Source organism: Mirounga angustirostris, unplaced genomic scaffold, assembly GCF_029215605.1.
Source record: "Mirounga angustirostris isolate CCGP_5_RB_7025 unplaced genomic scaffold, mMirAng1.0.hap1 SCAF_4, whole genome shotgun sequence".
Lineage (NCBI taxonomy): Eukaryota > Metazoa > Chordata > Mammalia > Carnivora > Phocidae > Mirounga > Mirounga angustirostris.
The window spans coordinates 155,304,061-155,322,534 of record NW_026991712.1 but is presented as its reverse complement, the minus strand read 5'-3'; the positions used below and the strand labels follow the sequence as shown (position 1 = coordinate 155,322,534).

The 18,474-nt window shown below is 47.6% G+C and overlaps 1 protein-coding gene and 1 pseudogene across 2 annotated transcripts in view; one reads left to right on the top strand and one right to left on the bottom strand.

The window, feature by feature from the left end:
* KIF2C (kinesin family member 2C) overlaps positions 1–7,496 on the top strand; it is a 19,993-nt gene extending 12,497 nt beyond the window's left edge. The window contains exons 11-21 of one of the 2 annotated variants that reach the window (XM_045897848.3): positions 417–507; positions 753–816; positions 893–984; positions 1,771–1,913; positions 2,940–3,144; positions 3,258–3,368; positions 4,428–4,495; positions 4,809–4,914; positions 5,011–5,124; positions 6,624–6,747; positions 6,844–7,496. In XM_045897848.3, coding sequence (XP_045753804.1) covers positions 417–507; positions 753–816; positions 893–984; positions 1,771–1,913; positions 2,940–3,144; positions 3,258–3,368; positions 4,428–4,495; positions 4,809–4,914; positions 5,011–5,124; positions 6,624–6,747; positions 6,844–6,926 — 1,201 coding nt within the window. In that variant the 3' untranslated portion in view covers positions 6,927–7,496. The remainder of the gene's footprint in view (positions 1–416; positions 508–752; positions 817–892; positions 985–1,770; positions 1,914–2,939; positions 3,145–3,257; positions 3,369–4,427; positions 4,496–4,808; positions 4,915–5,010; positions 5,125–6,623; positions 6,748–6,843) is intronic. The other variant, XM_064589274.1, reaches the window with a different exon arrangement.
* On the bottom strand, positions 7,015–18,474 carry LOC123860387 (ATP synthase subunit g, mitochondrial-like; annotated as a pseudogene).

The following is an 18,474-nucleotide window of genomic DNA, read 5'->3' as shown; positions in this document are numbered from 1 at the left end:
ACCTTAAAAAATGAGAGATACCTATGTGGCCCACAAAGCCTAAAATATTTTAAGGTCCTACTTTAGAGGGTTTCCGCTGATCTTTGTAGTGTTTCTTATGCTGGCGGTCAGGTACTAAGCTCAGGGTTTCACCTTGGGTCTCCAGGGTTGGAGGGAGGGCTGGTGGCTCAATTAGAGTGAAGGCCACCTGCTTACTCTTGGCAGGTCAGTCCAGCCCTCCCCAGTTGGTTGGAAGGATTTCAAATTTATTAGTGGGGCTGGGGTCCGGTAGGACCACTTTGCAGGAGAGGAGTGCTAGTGCTTGGAAGGAGGAATTGAAGACCCCAGGAGTTCTGCAATGAAAGAGCCAACAGGACCACATTCTAGGAAGCACATTTTAGGGAGAGATAAATACTCTCTCCTATCCTTTCTCCTAGGTTCACAGCAAGGCCACTGGTCCAGACCATCTTTGAAGGGGGAAAAGCAACCTGTTTTGCATATGGCCAGACGGGAAGTGGCAAGACACATGTGAGTATTCAGGCCTGGCTGGGAGCAGACCTGCCCATGGTATCTCACCGGGTCCCTGAAAAGGAAGCCGGTGAGCTTCTTGCAGAAAGTGCCGTTGGCACAGACACTCCATCAGCAGATACCCTAGGGCCACACGCCTCTGCGGGGGCAGCGTCTCGGCCTTGGTGCGGCGATGAAGCCAGTGGTGCTCTGGCCTAGGCCCAAGGCCCTGTATGTACCACCGTCCTCCACCCCTTCCCTTGCAGACCATGGGCGGAGACCTCTCTGGGAGAGCCCAGAAAGCATCCAAAGGGATCTATGCCATGGCCTGTAAGTATGTGTTCTGCCGCAGCGGGGTTGGGCACAGAAAGCCAGGCTGCTTACTTAATCCAGGCTCTCTCCATAGCCCGAGATGTCTTCCTCCTGAGGAATCAGCCCCGCTACCGGAACCTGGGCCTGGAAGTCTATGTGACATTCTTCGAGATCTATAATGGAAAGGTAGCTAGCTGGCAAGGAGCCCCCTATTTATACTGTTGGGGCCCCTGAACTTTCTAAATCCTTGAGGTTGGCTAGAAATTGTAGAAACCAAACAACCTGTGGGCCGTCAAGCCTTTGATGGGCTGCTCTGCCCGGACATGTGTGGGAGATTTCATCTGATGATGAGATGGGGCCCAAGCTCAACAAGTAGGGCAGCAATACTCCTCAGGGCCCCCTCTCACATGGGCAGCTTGCCTTGTGTGTGCCCTGCCCTCCCTTGACCCACCTCCTTTATAGCCTTTCTACTCTTCCCCTGATTGTGTACGTTCATTCTCTGTTCATCTTCTCTTTCACTCTCTCCTCCACCCCTTATACTCTGTACCCTCTCTCTCTACACTCCATGCTTTTGCAGAGTTGCCTTCCCCAGAGCAGGCTCTCAAGGATAATAATAATAATTATAGCTAATGTGGATTATTGATATGGTATCGTGTGCTAAAGCACATGTCTCAACTCATTCGTTCACTACAGTAACCTCTGAGGAAGTATTACCGTCATTATTCTGCAGATGAGGAATAAGCCCGGAGCTGTTGGTACGGGTCTAGGCTCCCATAGCTAGCAAAGTAAGAGTCAGAGCACACTGAGGCAGCCCGACTCGGCTTTCAGGGGTACTGCCCTGAACCCGGCTTAGCTTCTCTGCCTTCCTTGCTGCCAGCCTTCTCTAAGCTGGGACAGGCCCTGAAGGATGGGGGTGTCGGGTGGGGTGCCCGGCCCCTGACAGCCTTAGCCTTGTTCCCCTGCCTGGCACAGCTGTTCGACCTGCTCAACAAGAAAGCCAAGTTGCGTGTGCTGGAAGATGGCAAGCAGCAGGTGCAGGTGGTGGGGCTGCAGGAGCATCTGGTTAGCTGTGCCGACGATGTCATCAAGATGATCGACATAGGCAGTGCCTGCAGGTCAGAGTTCTGGTGATGGGAAGGGCCCCCCCAATCCCTGGTTCAGGTGACAGACCCTCGCTCTAAGCCCAATGACGTTTCCACAGAGTGCCGCTCTCTGCAGCTTGGTGAGGGCTGTGAGGGCCCCTGCCTTAAGGACTCTCAATAGGGCAGATGACCCCAGGCCAGAGGCTCATCAGGAGCGAGTCAAAGTGTCTTAAATCTAACCAAAGTAGACTTTTTTTTTTTTTAAGATTTTATTTATTTGACAGAGAGAGCACAAGCAGGGGGAGTGCCAGAGGGAGAGGGAGAAGCAGGCTCCCTGCTGAGCAGGGAGCCCGATGTGGGACTCGATCCCAGGACCCTGGGATCATGACCTGAGCCTGAGCCTGAGCTGAAGGCAGACTCTTAACCGACTGAGCCACTCAGGCGCTTCCCCTCCCCCCGAAAGGCCAGACTTTATTTCCAGGCTCTTACCCCAAAGCATACTTCCTGACTTCTCCAGGTTTTTCTTTGCTCTTCTCTCCCTCTGTGGTAGGAGACAGGATCTCTGGGTATGTTCTAGGCTGGAAGTGATGGGGTCCTAGCTCCTCTATAGAGTTAGGGAAGTGCTCTGCCACCAGGCATGGTGCAGTGGGGTGCTGGGTGGCTTATGGAGGCCCAGGGAACGGGCTGCCCTCCTCAGGGCCCTCAAGCTTTGACAAGTGATTCATGACAACCCTTCCTTCTCCCCCTGGGCCCTGCAACACAGGCCACTCCTTCCCCATGTGCTGTTGGACCGTCGGGTCTGGCTAAGGTCCTAGCACAGAATCCAGTACTTTCACTGCCAGGAAAACTTGCTAGGTCCGGAGCTGGAGGGAGAGCTGCTGCCCACGGAGGACAAAACAGAAGTCCGGACAAGAAGACACAGGACTGCTCCAAGTCCTGACTTGTGCCCCTTGTACCAGAGAACTTAGTGTTGTGGAGTGGGGTGCTTGAACTCTGGGGAGCCACAGTGGCTGGTAACCTCAGAGGCTCATAGCCTTTCTTTGCTCTCCTTTGACACAGGACCTCTGGGCAGACATTTGCCAACTCCAACTCTTCCCGCTCCCATGCCTGCTTCCAGATTCTTCTTCGAGCCAAAGGGAGAGTGCATGGCAAGTTCTCTTTGGTGGATCTGGCAGGGAATGAGAGAGGTGCGGACACTTCCAGTGCTGACCGGCAGACCCGCATGGAAGGTGCAGAAATCAACAAGAGCCTCCTGGCTCTGAAGGTAGCAGGGCCTAGACAGAGGTGGTTGGCCTGGAGGGCTCCTGGTGGAGGGAGAGAGGGAGTGGGCGGGCCAGAAGGAAGGAAGGGACCACTGTGGCTCCTGCTCCCCCACAGGAGTGCATCAGGGCCCTGGGACAGAACAAGGCTCACACCCCGTTTCGAGAGAGCAAGCTGACACAGGTGCTGAGGGACTCCTTTATCGGGGAGAACTCAAGGACCTGCATGGTGAGTAGGGTCACTTTGGAGGTGGTATAGAAAGACCCTGAGTCCTGTCTGTGGGCAGTTTTGGCGCCCCTGGCCACCTGGGTTTCCAGACTTGATCTTGACTGGGCATCCCCTGCTGCCTTTTATTTATTCACTTACTTATTTTAAAGATTTATTTAATTATTAGAGCACGTGCACACACGAGCAAGGTAGGGGCATAGGGAGAGGGAGAGAGAGAATCCTCGAGCAGACTCCTCGCCAAGTGCAGAGCCCAGCATGGGGCTCAATCCCAGGACCCTGAGATCAGGACATAAGCCCAAATCAAGAGTCGGATGCTCAACTGACTGTACCCCCCAGTCGCCACCCCGCCCCCACCTGGCCTTTTAGTACCAAGTTCCTCTTTGCCTATTCAAGAGGGAAGGAAAGGATATGCTCACTTTACTGTATGTCTGGGCAGCTCTTGGTTTGGGGATGGTCCATGCTCCCTTACCTGGTGAAATGGGGTCCCAGAAATCAGAAGGAGGGCTATGGGAAAGCAGGAGGGGGAAATTCTCATCTCCTCTATGGCTTCCTTCAGGTTTGTTGTCTCCCAGCTTTGCAGATAGGAAAGGGCTATGCCTTAAATAATTTTTGTCCCCTTATTTTATCTACAAGCCCTGCTAGCTAGGGTCTGCCCTTCTTCCCCTCCAAGGAATCTCCTCTTCCCAGCCTACTAGGGAAGGTGGGAATTTCTGACTAAGCTCTAAACCATCATTCCTGAGCCCAGCTGAATAGAAGGTTCCAGCAGGAGCCACTGCTCCTTAAGATATGACCTTGGTGAGAGGATCAATAAAGTGCTAAAGCAACAGAGGGGATAACCAGATGCACCAGGAACCCATTTTCAAGGTGCATTAATTTTCGGTGCCCATGGGGCAAGTTGCCTGGCACAGAATGGGTGCTTAATTATTAGCTTCCTGCTTCAATACTGTGTGGGTGTCAGCAGCTCAAATAGATAGTTCCTGGCAGTCTCCAGCAGGAGGAGGTCTAGTGCACTTACCCTGTGATCTTCAACCCTTAACTGCCTGTTTCCCCCTTTTGCAGATTGCCATGATCTCACCAGGCATAAGCTCCTGTGAATATACTTTAAACACACTAAGATATGCAGACAGGTACTGGTACCCATGACCAGTGGGATGGGGAGAGGGGTGCAGGAGAGAGGAAAAGAAGAGGGAGGGAGCTCTGGAGTCTCAGTGCCTACTGTATATTCTTCTGTGACTCAGTGAATCTGAGACTTGGGAGTTCAGACATGATGCTAGATGGTCTGTCCCAGTCCCCTTCAGGCCTTGGTCGAGAGCCAACATGGGTCCTCTAGGCCAAAGTCAAAGCTGCTTCTCCCCTTGAGCCTCATGGTCTGAGTGGTGCTGCAGTCTTGTGAGTGCCAAGGAGGCTCCTGTGGGCTCTGAGACCTTCTTGTTTCCTCAGGGTCAAGGAGCTGAGCCCCCACAGTGGGTCCAGTGGGGAGCAGCCAACTCAGATGGAAACAGAAGAGGTGGAAGCCAGCTCTCATGGGTCCCTGATCACAGGCAATGTAAGGCGTGGGGGTGGGGCCAGGCAGAACGGAAATGTGGCCTGCTGAGGTCGGGACTAGACCATACTGCTGTACCTCTCCTTTTGGCCCCTTCAGTTCTCCAAGGAAGAGGAGGAACTATCTTCCCAGATGTCCAGTTTTAATGAAGCCATGTCTCAGATCAGGGAGTTGGAGGAAAGGGCCGTGGAGGAGCTCAAGGAGATTATACAAGTGAGGAGCTGGCCCTGGCTAGGGAGGGATTGGATATCCATACTAGCAGAACCCCTCGGTGGTGCTTAGCACCATTCTTTGAACGTGACCTGGGCTTTGCTCCCACAAGTCTTCAGATAGGGATGGCAAGAGGCAGGCCTCTACCTAGCATTCCTTCGTTCTCTACCTATTCATCTAGCTGTTCTAGAACAACTAATTAACATACCCCCTTCTCCAGCCTGGCCCACACAGCCTTTCTCCTCCATCTTCCTAGCCAGAGCTAGTGTCTCTCCTCTATGCTCCTGATTGAGGTTTTGGAGAGTGATTTATATGCAGAGACCTTGGCTTGTTTATTCAGCGAGTGTTTGGTGAGTACTTTCTGTATGTCAACCGCTGTGCTGAAACCAAAGACCAAAAACATGAGGTATGGATAGTATGCCCTAAAATAAGACTAGATCAATCCTGACTTTTCTATTTATAAGCTGATTTCCTTATGAAAGTCATTTATCATCACTAGGCCTCAGTTTCTTCATCTCTAAAATGGGCAAGACAGGGTGGTTGTGTCTGAGGATTAAGTGATACGCTTTTAAAGCAGTGCACAGCATGCAGTTAGTGTGTGGTAGGTGTTGGGTGCTGGTGCTGCTGTGACTCCTGCTGCAGGGGGAGGGGAGGCCCGAGAGTGCCCTCTGCTAGGGGGGCGCTCAGGGTGCAGCACAGAAAGGAGCTTGGGCCACTCTGAACTGAGGAGGGCACATGAAGAGTAAGCGCTTAAGCCTGTCCTCTCTCCCTGGAGTGCTCAGGGGTACAAATGTGTGAAAGGCCATGGTACTTTCAGGAAGAATGAGAGATTCACTCTGACCAAAGCAAAAAGAGTGAGCAGATGATGGAGTTAAGGCCATGGCCAAGTCAGCTAGAGGGCCCATGGTTCACTCCCAAGGCCTGGACTTGGTCGAAAGGGCAGTGGATGCCTTTGAAGGAAGTAAAGCGGAGTGTGGTCGGATCAGATGACATGGTCTTATCAGAGCTTTAGGTGCAATGTGGAGCCTGGTTTGGGAATGTGGGAGAGCATGAGTAGAGGCACTTCGAAGTTAAGAGCAGTTAGGAGATTATTGTTAAGAGTTCAAGAGAGGTGTTGGTGCCTAGACAGAGTGTGGCCATGGCCACCATGGGACTGGAGTGAGGACATGAGACTCAGGTGCCATTTAAGGGGCAAAATTGGTAGGATCTGGGGACAAGCAGGGTAAAAGAATAAAGTTGCTGCTCCCATTTCTGGCGTGGTCTCAAGACAGATTGTGACGTTCATTTGACCTGGGGAGAGGGACAAGTTAGAGGCAGGACAGAGGATGGATTCAGTTGAAGATTTCTGCGCGAGGAGGTCAGGAGGCAGAGTGTGGGCTGTGGCCGAAGGAATGGGCAGCTCGTGCACGTCGTCTGCATTGCAGGTGGTAGGGGAGCAGGAAGGGTTTGCTAAGTTGGTTTGACCATTTTTGAACTGACAAGGTTCTCCCGTGTCACCACAGCAAGGGCCAGGCTGGCTGGAGCTCTCTGAGATGACCGAGCAGCCAGACTATGACCTGGAGACCTTCGTGAACAAGGCAGAGTCTGCCTTGGTCCAGCAAGCCAAGCACTTCTCAGCCCTGCGAGGTGGGTATGGCTGGAGGATGGGGCCTCTGCCCTGAGGGAAAGGGGCCTCTGAGACCCCCGCTGACCCACAGTGCCCCCCCAACCCCTTCCTTCCAGATGTCATCAAGGCCTTGCGCCTGGCCATGCAGCTGGAAGAGCAGGCCAGCAAACAAATAAGCAACAAGAAACGGCCCCAGTGACGACTGCAAATAAAAGATCTGTTTGGTTTCACACCCAGCCTCTTCCACTCTCCATCCCTCCCCAGCAAACTTTGGGCGCCGGGTGGGACTAGTCAGGGTCTGAGCTGGGACAGGCTTTGGTAAATGCCAAGTATGGGGGCCCGAGGCAGCTGGGGAGGGGGTCAGAGTGACATGGGACACTACTTTCCTTTTCCTCAGTTGTAGCCCTCAAGGGAGCAAGAATGGGAAGAAAGAGGATGGGAAGGGTGTTACCTTCTCTCCAGGAGGGGAAGACTCTCTGGTATAGAGTTTTCCCTTGGGTGGCCTTCTGCCTGTATGGACTGGCTACTGGTGGGGTGCTCTGTGGGGTTATCCTGGCTCTGGGGAGAGGGAAGGAGCCTTTAGTCCAGCTCTCTGCTGGCTCTGGCCTGCCTTCCATGCCCTTGGTTCAGGCACTATGTCTTGTACTTAAAAAAAAAGTCTCTGGGATCTCTTCCTTGCTGGTTTTTCAGGCTCAAGAGGATCCCTGCTGTTTTCTGTTTTACGTGTTTATACATTGTATCTAACAATAAAGAAAGAGGGAAAAATCAATCTGTTGAGTGGTGTGTGGGAAGGACTAAGGACAGACACTTCTGCCACTCTCCGTAGTGCTGATTCTGTACTCTCCTAAGGAGGCCACTCTCCGTAGTGCTGATTCTGTACTCTCCCTAAGGAGGCCAGATCCACACCTGCAGTTTCAGTGATGCGGTAAAGCCTCAGCCCCTGCCTTGTTCGGTGCTTCCCTGGTCCCAGGTCCTCTCCTGGGGCCAGGAGCTAGAAGCAGAAAAGAGATGGTGCTCTGTCAGTTACGGTCTGCTCAAGTCACATTAAAAGATTCTGTGGCAACACTGACAAGAAGGCATTTGGCTTGCTATATGGGAAAGGATCTGATGAGCAACACCAGTTTGGTCTGGAAAAATTAGAAGTTTGCCAGTGGACTGAGAAACCAAGGATAGAGCATGGACAATTTGGGAACTGGAGGGTTCCAGATTCCTTGTCATGGAACATTAATTATCTAAATAGTAATATGCCACTAGAACATTTTTAGTCTAAGTGCCACACAACCAAATATGTATTCTAGAAAGGCCTCAGGAAGGTGGGTGGGGAGCGTGGGGCACATGGGCTACTGCAGAAACTATAGAGTAAAGACTTCGGTCGAACAGACCAGGTTCTGGCTCTCCCAGCCTCAGTTACTTCATTTATAAAACAGGCACATTCTCTACCTCATTGCATGAGTTGAAGGTGCCAGTCAATAACCAACTGTAGGACCTGGCTTCAGAAATTTAGCTGAACCAAGTTCACAGAGACAGCACTAGCTCTGAGGCCTTCAAAGCTTCCAGATACCTAACTTCTCCCTCATCTGTGAAATGGGGCCACCAAAACCCACCTCACAGAACTGGAAAGATTAAATGAAGACCTTACCAGACCTGACCCATCTTCTTACCTGGAATAGCATACATGTTCCTGATGGGGACGCATCCTTACAAGTCATCCCCTGCTCTGAACCCTTTATTTATTTATTTTTAAACATTTATTTATTTATTTTTAAAGACTTTATTGTTTGACAGAGAGAGAGAGTACAAGCAGGGGGAGCGGGAGAGGGAGAAGCAGGCCTCCCGCGGAGCAGGGAGCCCCATGTGGGGCTCGATCCCAGGAACCTGGGATCATGACCTGAGCTGAGGGCAGCCACCCAACTGACTGAGCCACCCAGGCGCCCCTGCTCCGAACTCTTTAATAGCATCCCTTCGCACAAAGGATAAATTCTGAGTGCCCTACTGTGGCCTGGTCAGCTCCTTCCTCTTTTGGTCCAGTTGTAATGCAGTTTGGCCAGAACAGTTCAAGGTTAAAAGCCCAGCTTCTGACACCACACAGCCTGGCTCTGACTGCAGAACCTTATGTGGGTTTCACATCTTTGAGCTCTCTGTCACGTGGAGGTAATACTGGTATAGAGGTGGTAGGAAAATTGAGTTGATATACACACGGTAAGTACAAAGTCCCATATTTAATAAATGCTATATAAGTGCTAGTTAGCTATTTTAAGCACATAAGAACAAAGATTTTTGTTTAATACTATATCCACAATGTCTAGAACATACGGTGAGCATACAATATATATTTTTGAGTGAATAAACTATCTCCTACCACTCACTGTTCTCCAACTACACTGACCTTTATTTCTTGAATATGCCAGACCTTTAAAAAAAAAAAAAAAAAGCTTTATTGAGATATAATTCACATACTTTATTTATTTATTTATTTATTTATTTATTTTAAAGGTTTTATTTATTTATTTGACAGAGACACAGCAAGAGAGGGAACACAAGCAGGGGGAGTGGGAGAGGGAGAAGCAGGCTTCCCGCTGAGCAGGGAGCCTGATGCGGGGCTCGATCCCAGGACCCTGGGATCATGACCTGAGCCGAAGCAGACGCTTAACGACTGAGCCACCCAGGTGCCCCGACATATAATTCACATTCTTTAAAATTCACATATAGTGGCACCTGGGTGGCTCAGTCGGTTAAGCGTCTGCTTTCGCTCAGGTCATGATCTCGGGGTCCTAGGATCGAGCCCCGTATCGGGCTCCCTGCTCAGCAGGGTGTCTGCTTCTCCCTCTCCCTTTGCCCCTCCCTTGCTCATGCTCTTTCTTTCTCAAATAAAATCTTAATATTTTTTAAAGGCTTTATTTGAGAGAAAGAGAGCACAAGCAGGGGGAGGGCCAGAGGGAGAGTGAGAAGCAGACACCCCACTGAGCAAGGAGCCCGATGTGGGGCTCAATCCTAGGACCCCGAGATCATGACCTGAGCCGAAGGCAGAGGCTTAACAGATTGAGCCACCAGGTACCCCTAAATAAATAAAATCTTTTTAAAAAAATATTTTATTTATTTGACAGAGACACAGTGAAAGAGGTAACACAAGCAGGGGGAGTGGGAGAGGGAGAAGCAGGCTTCCCGCAGAGCAGGGAGCCTGATGCAGGGCTCCAGCCCAGGACCCTGGGATCATGACCTGAGCCGAAGGCAGATGCTTAACGACTGAGCCACTTAGGCGCCCCAATAAAATCTTTAAAGAAATAAAATTCACATGCTATAAATTCAGTGGTTTTGGTATACTCATTTAATTGGGCAACCATCACCACTAATTCCAGAACATTTTCACCCAAAAAGAAACCCAATACCTGTTAGCAGTCACCTCCCAATCAACTCTTCCCCCAGCCCCAGGCAACGACTAATCTACTTTCTCTATGGACTTGTTATTCTGGACATTTCATATAAACAGAATCATACAATATGTGGTCTTACTCTCTGGCTTCTTTCACTTAGTGTTGGGGTTTTTTTTAATTAAATTTTTAAGTAGGCTTGGCGCCCAACATGGAGTCCAATGCAGGGCTTGAACTCATGACCTTGAGATCAAGACCTGAGCCCAAACCAAGAGTTGGACACTCGACCGAGCCACCCAGGTGCCCCCAAAATGGATGAATCTAAAAAACACACTAAGTGAAGGGTTTTAGCTCTTATATTTGACCCAATTTGAGTTAATTTTTGTAGATGGTGTGAGGTGTCTGAATTCACTTTTTGGCTTGTGGCTATCCGTATTTCCAGCACCATTTGTTGAAAAGACTGTTGTTTTCCCATTGAATTGACTTGGCACCTTTTTTTGAAAATCAGTTGACCAGGGGCGCCTGGGTGGCTCAGTTGGTTAAGTGTCTGCCTTTGGCTCAGGTCACAATCCCTGGGATCAAGCCCAGTGTCGGGGCTCCCTGCTCAGCGGGGAGCCTGCTCTCCCTCTCCCTCTGCTGCTCCCCCTGCTTGGGCTCTCTCCCTCTCTCTCTGTCAAATAAACAAATAATCTTAAAAAAAAAAAAAACACAAATACCAGCCTGATCACAAATGATCCAAGAACACTCAAATAATAAACAAAATATAAACATGTTAAAGATTGATCTTCAGGGGTGCCTGGGTGGCTCAGTCGTTAAGCGTCTGCCTTCAGCTCAGGTCCTGATCTCAGGGTCCTGGGATTGAGCCCCACATTGGGCTCCCTGCTCCGCAGAAAGCCTGCTTCTCCCGCTCCCACTCCCCCTGCTTGTGTTCCCTCTCTCGCTGTGTCTCTCTCTGTCAAATAAATAAAATCTTAAAGAAAAAAAAAAAAAGATTGATCTTCAAACATTATGCCAGTGATGCCTCGCTTGTTTATGATCTCCCTGACATAAAATCACATCCACACCTCAGTGGCCACCAAGCCATTCAGCAGAGTTTCCTTAACTGTGAACTGTTTGAAACTACCCATCTGAGCACTCTTGACTATTTTTTTCAAGCTCTGAATAGCTGTAGGGATCTCAGCAGGGGTTGGAAGAACCAGCTCAACCTTGGCATAGTGCCAAAATGCGGCCAATCTGCCCATCAGCCCACTGAGGCTTTGAGTAAGTTACAGCAGTTTCCACTAGCACCAGGGCCTTCTCTGCAAGGTTATGGACAAACTGGGCCATGGTTCCAGGATAGAAACTTGATTTCTGGACTTTAAATGCTATTCCATTTGTCTGTATATCTGTCCTTGTGCCAATACTACACTGTTTGATCACTATAGTTTGTATTAAGTTTTGAACTCAGGAAGTGTAAGTTCTCCAACTGTGTTCTTTTTCAATATTGTTTTGGCTATTCAGGGCCTCTTGCAATTCCATGTGAATTTGAGGATCAGCTTTTCTGTTTCTGCAAAAAAGGCTAATGGGATTGCACGGACTCTGTAGATTGCTTTGGGTAATATTGCCATCTTAACAACATTAAGTACATGTCCTTAGGATGTTTTGTACATGTACAAGGATCCATGTACACAGGGTGTCTTCCCATTTATTTAGGTCTTTAGTTTCTTTCTTTAAAAAAACAAAAATATTTTATTTATTTGACATAGAGGGAGTGAGAGAGCACAAGCAGGGGGAGCGGAGACAGAGGGAAAGAGAGAAGCAGGCTTCCTAAGGAGCAGGGAGCCAGACGAGGGGCTCGATCCCAGGACCCTGGGATCATGACCTGAGCCGAAGGGAGGTGCTTAACCAACGGAGCCACCCAGGCGCCCCCTTTAATTTCTTTCAACAAGGTTTTATAGTTTTCGGTGTACAAGTCTTCCACCTCCTTGGTTAAATTTATTTCCTAGGTTGGTTGGTTGGTTGGTTTGGATACTATTACAAAATGATTTGTTTTTCTTAAGTTCCTTTTCAGATTGTTCGTTGCTGGTGTATAGAAACACAATCCATTTTTGTGTGTTGATCTTATATCTTGCAACTTTGCTGAATTTGTTTATTAACTGTAATATTTTTATATGTGGATCCTTTGGGACTTTATATAGGGTCATGTCATCTGTGAATACAGTTTGACTTCTTCCTTTCCAAATGGGATGTCTTTTATTTCTTGCCGAATTGCCCCGGATAGAACATCCAAGACAATTTTGAATAGAAGTGGCGAGAGTGGACATCCTTGTCTTGTTCCAGATCATTAAATATGATTTTAGCTATGGGTTTTTGTAGATGATCTTTATCAGCTGGAGGAAGTTCAATTCTGTTTCTAGTTTAAGTCTTTTTATCATGAAAGATTATTGGGTTTTGTCAAATGCTTTTTCTGTGTTTTGAAGTGACCATATGTCTTTTTCTCTCTTATTCCATTAAAAAGGTATATTATATTGATTTTCAGATGTTTAACCAACCTTGCAAACCTGGGATAAATCCCATATGCTTATGGTGTATAACCTTCACTTCCTGCTTGTGCAGCTTCAAATTGAGCCATATCTTACCAGTAAAAGGCAATATTAGGGTCTTTTCAGGTCTTCCTGGGTATGTATTCAGCCCTGCATATGCATGCGGCCTTTAAATTCCCAGGAATATGTGGAAGTTTTTCAAATCCCCATATCCCCCTGCTTTTCCTTTTCAGTCTTTTATTGTTTTCTGGTTTTCTGGTCAGCCTCTTGTTAGCCCCAACTGGTAATGTCACCTCAGCAGCTCTGTTGCCCCCCTCCTTTTTTTTTTTTTTTTTTTTTTTGACAAACACCCTAGGGATTGGGCTGTTCAGAGTGAGCTTTGAGTGGGGTCAAATAAAGACAAGCCCTAAGAATGGAGCTTTTTGGCAAGTTGCCAGACAGGTCACACGGTGATGATTCTTTGGGGATGGGGCTTTGGGGGAGCTCCAGACCCATCTTCCCCTTCCGATTGCTATTAGGCTGTTTTTCACAGCTACCATAGTTGAAAGGCTACTGGTTTTCAAAACCTCCATGGAGCTGGGGGAAGGGGATGGGATTAGGGCAAATTAAAAAGCAACAAAGATCACTGTTCCCAGATTCAGCTGCTATTCTTGAATAAGTGCTCCTTGGATTGTTGCAAGCCTTAGTTAATTTCAGAGTTCCGGAAAAGTTGATTTTGACAATTTTGGTCAGCGTTCTTGTTGCTTTTATGGAGTGGTTTTCTGAAGGTCCTTACTACATCATTCCAGAAGTGCTTACCCTTCTCAGGGCTTTTTACACTTGACATTCTTTCTGCATGGAATCATCTGCTCTTCAAAAGGTTCTTTTTGGGAGGTGCCTGGCTGGCTTAGTCAGTAAAGCATGTGACTCTTGATGTCGGGATCATGAGTTCAAGCCCCACATTGGGTGTCGAGCCTACTTAAAATAAAAATTAAAACCATACAGGAGTGCCTAGGTGGCTCAGTCAGTTAAGAGTCTGCCTTTGGCTCAGGTCACGATCCCAGCGTCCTGGGATGGATCCCCTCATCTGGCTCCCTGCTCAGCGGGGAATCTGCTTCTCCCTCTCCCTCTGCCCCTCCTCCTGCTCCTGTTCTCTCTCTCTCAAATAAATAAATAAAATCTTTTAAAAAAATTAAAGCTATACGAAGTTTCTTTTTTTTCTTTCAGGTCTGTTTACCCCAGATCTGTCACCCTAGAGAAGTCATCTCACACCATCCTATCTCATTTGCCCCTTTGCCCCATGGAGCACATTATTTCTTTCATATAGTTTATTACAATCTATTTATAGTGTCTTCTCCAGTAAAGTTTATGCTTCAGGTAAGCCTTTCATTGTAAAGATTTTCCAGGGCCTAATACCAATTGTTCTTAATTTCTAGTGTTATTAGTCTACAGAGCTAAGTGACTTTATCCAGGTATTAGGGACAAGAGGTGGATTGATCCCAGGTTTAAGGACTTACTGGGTGAGGAGGTGGTGAAAGGTTAAAGTTGAGGGAGATAAAGATGCTCATGTGTAGGCACCCAAAATATGACAGGAGTAGTATTAGAGAAAGTTACAGTGAGTCGGGATCTAAAATCTAGACACAAGTTGGTGAAGAAGCAGAATTTATAGGTAAGTACAGTAAAAGAGTAATGAGTGTTATGGTTTTATAGCATAAGATTCAAAGTCTGTGGTTTTTAGGATAGAGTAAGGATGGTCTGAAATTGGCCAACACCTGTCTCCCATCTAGAGAAGAGGAATGCAGTTGTCCTCCACTTGAGAAGGCTGGCAAGGAGGAAAACTCCTCAGAGAACCAGATTTCTGTTAGAAGGCTATGGAAAAGGAAACATTATGAAGGCAAAGGAAATATTTCCAGAAGAGGTTGAAGATACAGAGGATTTTTCTGATGAATGACAGGACATAGTGAGATTTTAGGAAATGGAGAATGGTGAGAGATCAGTTTTTAAAAGATATTATAATAACCTATGTCAGAATTAGAATGTGGGTGATAGATTTAATTTGGGAGATGATTTTTTTTAAGGTGACTAATAAAAATAGGGACAAAGGCATAGTACAATTAATGCCAATGGTCTCAAAGCAAATGGAGTCGTGGCCAGGCTAAGGTGTTGGAGGGGAGCAGGAGAAAAGATCTCTCCAGGATGACATGGAATCAGAGAGCTCCTATTTGACTTCTGCTAAAGCCAAAGTAGAGACTTGAAGGGCATGGTGTGGGACACGGAGAACTGTCTTGGTCTGACTTCAAGAGCTATAGAGATGCCTCTAGAATACTGCCCCCAAGAGATGCAGATGCATTTACAATTAGTCTACTACTCGAGAACATTAAGAAAACAACATGCTCAGGGCGCCTGGGTGGCTCAGTTGTTAAGCGTCTGCCTTCGGCTCGGGTCGTGATCCCAGGGTCCTGGGATTGAGCCCTGCATCTGCATCGGGCTCCCTGCTCCATGGGAGTACTGCTTCTCCCTCTCCCCCTGCTGTGTTCCCTCTCTCGCTGTGTCTCTCTCTGTCAAATAGATAAATGAAATCTTTAAGAAAAAAAAGAAAGAAGAAACAAGATGCTCATGTGATGCAAACTGGTTGACAGGATGGAGCAGTAGGTTAGATGGCTAGGGGAGCCAGACCGTGGTGGGTGGGGGTGGGAAAGAGCAGTCCCATTCTCTTCCAAGCTTCACACTCATCTTTCCACCTACTTGCAATACAAAGAATAGCCACCTATATGTCTCATAGGCAAGTCAAACTCATCCTAAGATTGAACTTTCTAGAAACCTGCCTCTCCTGTGTCCTCTTTTAATTGGTGTCATCCCACCATTCATGTGGTTTCTCAGGTCACTTTTCTCTCATCCCCCTAATCCAGTCTATCTGTCACCTACCAAGTGCCCCTGGAAACCATTTCCTTTTTATGTCCCATGCAATTACCTTTTCCTTTTTTTTTTGTGCCAAAGAGCTGGAGATGGAGAGATGATTAAAATCCCTGCACTGGGACCACATCGGGCTCCTTGCTCAGCCGGGAGCCTGCTTCTCCCTCTGCCTGCTTGTGTGCTCTCTCTCTCTCTCTCTCATTCTGACAAATAAATAAAATCTTTAAAAAAAACAACAAAAAAAAACACCCTGCACTGTACTCAAAAGAATTCGCAGTCTACTGGGAAAACCCACTGAATAAAAATGTGGTAAGTAGAACAATAATTTGTTCAAATATTTGAGTGCCATTCAAGTATTTATTGAGTGCTTACTAAATGCGGTTTGGAAACACAGTAGTAAGCAACAGTTACAACTCTCATGTTTATTATATTTTAGTGGGGAAGGTACATAATGAGTATGTAAAAACAATGTTAGTATTAAGAGAGTAGAGAAAGGTAAGTGTTGCTACTTTAGAGAGTTTTGTTTATTTTTAAGTAAACTCTACCTCCTATGTGGGGCTTGAACTCACAACCTGGAGATCAAGAGTCACATGCTCTACAGACTGAGCCCGCCAGGCACCTCAAGTGTTGCCATTTTAGAAAGCAGGCTTAGAAAAGGCCTCCCAATGTGTGTATGTATGTAGAGGTGAGATTTTGAGTGGGAACTTGAAGTGAGAGCAGAAGCCATGCTAAGACTTGGAGAACAGCATTTTCTCTCAAAGCTCAAGGGCCTGAAGCAAGAACAGCAAGGTTAGAGTGCCTGGAGTTGAGGGAGGGAGATAGTAGGAGATAAGTCAAACTGATAAAGCAGAAGAGATAAGCAGAGGTCTGATATTTCTGGGCCCTGGCAAGGAATTTAGACTTTATTCTGAATGTGGTAGAAGCCAGTGGGAGGTTGAAGATACAGAAGGATAATGTTGAGAGACTCCCTTCAAAGGGATGAGGTAGGATTTGGAGCAGACTGTAAAAGGACTTATCCATTAGGCACTTTACTCCTTTCAATACTGCCCTATGATCTGCTTCCCTCCAGCCACCAGCCTCATTGTCTCCTCCCCTTTATTTTTTTTTTCTTTAAAGATTTTAAGTCATCTCTATACCCAATGTCAGGCTTGAATTTACAACCCCAAGATCAAGAGCTGCATGTTCTACTGACTGGGCCAGCCAAGCGCCCCTATCTTATTATTTTTTTAAAAGTTTATTTAAGTAATCTCTGCACTCAACGTGGGGCTTGAACTCAGGATCCCCAAAATCAAGAGCCACAGTCTCCTTCAACTGAGCCAGCCAGGCACCCTTCTCTCCTTCCCTTTAAAGTCCTACTTCTTGAGAGAATTGCTTACATATACCATATTTAAAAAAAAAAAAAAAAAAAAACCTCATTCTGGGGGCACCTGGGTGGCTCAGTTGGTTAAGTGTCTGCCTTCAGCTCAGGTCACGATCTCAGTGTCCTGGGATGGAGGCCCGGCATCCAACTCCCCTCTCAGCAGGGAGTCTGCTTCTCCCTTTCCCTCTGCCCCTCCCCCCTACTCATGCCCTCTAACAGATAAATGAAATCTTTAAAAAAAAAAAAAAAACAACTTGGGGCGCTGGGTGGCTCAGTCCTTGGCGTCTGCCTTTGGTTCAGGTCATGATCCCAGGGTCCTGGGATTGAGCCCCACATCGAGTTCCCTGCTCAGCTGGAAGCCTGCTTCTCCCTCTCCCACTCCCCTTGCTTGTGTTCCCCCTCTCACTGTGTCTCTGTCAAATAAAATCTTTAAAAAAATAAGAAACAGGGGCGCCTGGGTGGCTCAGTCGTTAAGCGTCTGCTTTGGCTCAGGTCATGATCCCAGGGTCCTGGGATCGAGCCCCACATCGGGCTCCCTGCTCCGTGGGAGGCCTGCTTCTCCCTCTCCCATTCCCCCTGCTTGTGTTCCCTCTCTCGCTGTGTCTCTCTGTCAAATAAATAAATTCTTTAAAAAAATAAAAATAAAACTTCCTATTCCATTTTAAATTTTGCTCACTCCCCTGCACAGAAACTGCTCTTGCCAATATTACCAAAGATTTTCGAGTTACTAAATCCAAGAATCACTTTTTAGTCCTCATTTCAACTAGCCTTCGCAGTAGCATTAGACCATGACATCATTCTGTGCTGGCTGTCTTCCCGTTACTCAGTTGCTCCTCCGTTCCTCTGCCAGTTTTTCTCTACCTGGCCTTAAATGCTCACATTCCTCAAGTCTTGGACCTAGAACATATTCCTGTATTTCTTTATGTTAGGGGTTGGCACACCACTGTATGCTGATTGGGCCCATGCACCAAGAATGGTTATGTTTTTAAATGTGTGGGAAAAATCAAAAGCATAGTATTTCATGAGAGGTGAATCCCAGTACCCTAAGCTTTATCGGAACACTGCCACATATTCCTTAACTATTGTCTAGGGCTGCTTTCACACTACAACAGCAAAGTTGAGTAGTTGTGACAGACTCCATATCCCACAAAGCCTAAAACAGATACTTAGTACACTTTACAAGGAAAATGTGCTTTATGCTCTGTCCCTAGGTTCCGTTCATTCCGGGGACTTTAATTACCGTTTGTATACGGCCGATTCCCAAAGTAACATCTTCTGTCCAAGCTCCTCTATAAGGATAAACAGACACGAACATCCAGCAGCCTGTCATTCCAAATGATCAAATGAGGAATTAGGAATCCTTGGCACACCTCCCATTTCCTAACCCCCACGTCCAATCTATCATCAAACCCTTCAAAACAAAACCCAAGTCCACCGCTCGTCTCCATCCCTACTGCCTTCCACCCTTTCCCAACGCAGCCGCGCCCAGCTCTAAAGCGAGGCTTTTTCAAAACGTAAAGCAAGCAGGCGACTGCCCCCTCGGGTGTGCCCTAAAGCCCTCAACCGCTAGCACAGCCATTCCCACCGCCCTCCCCGGGATTCGGA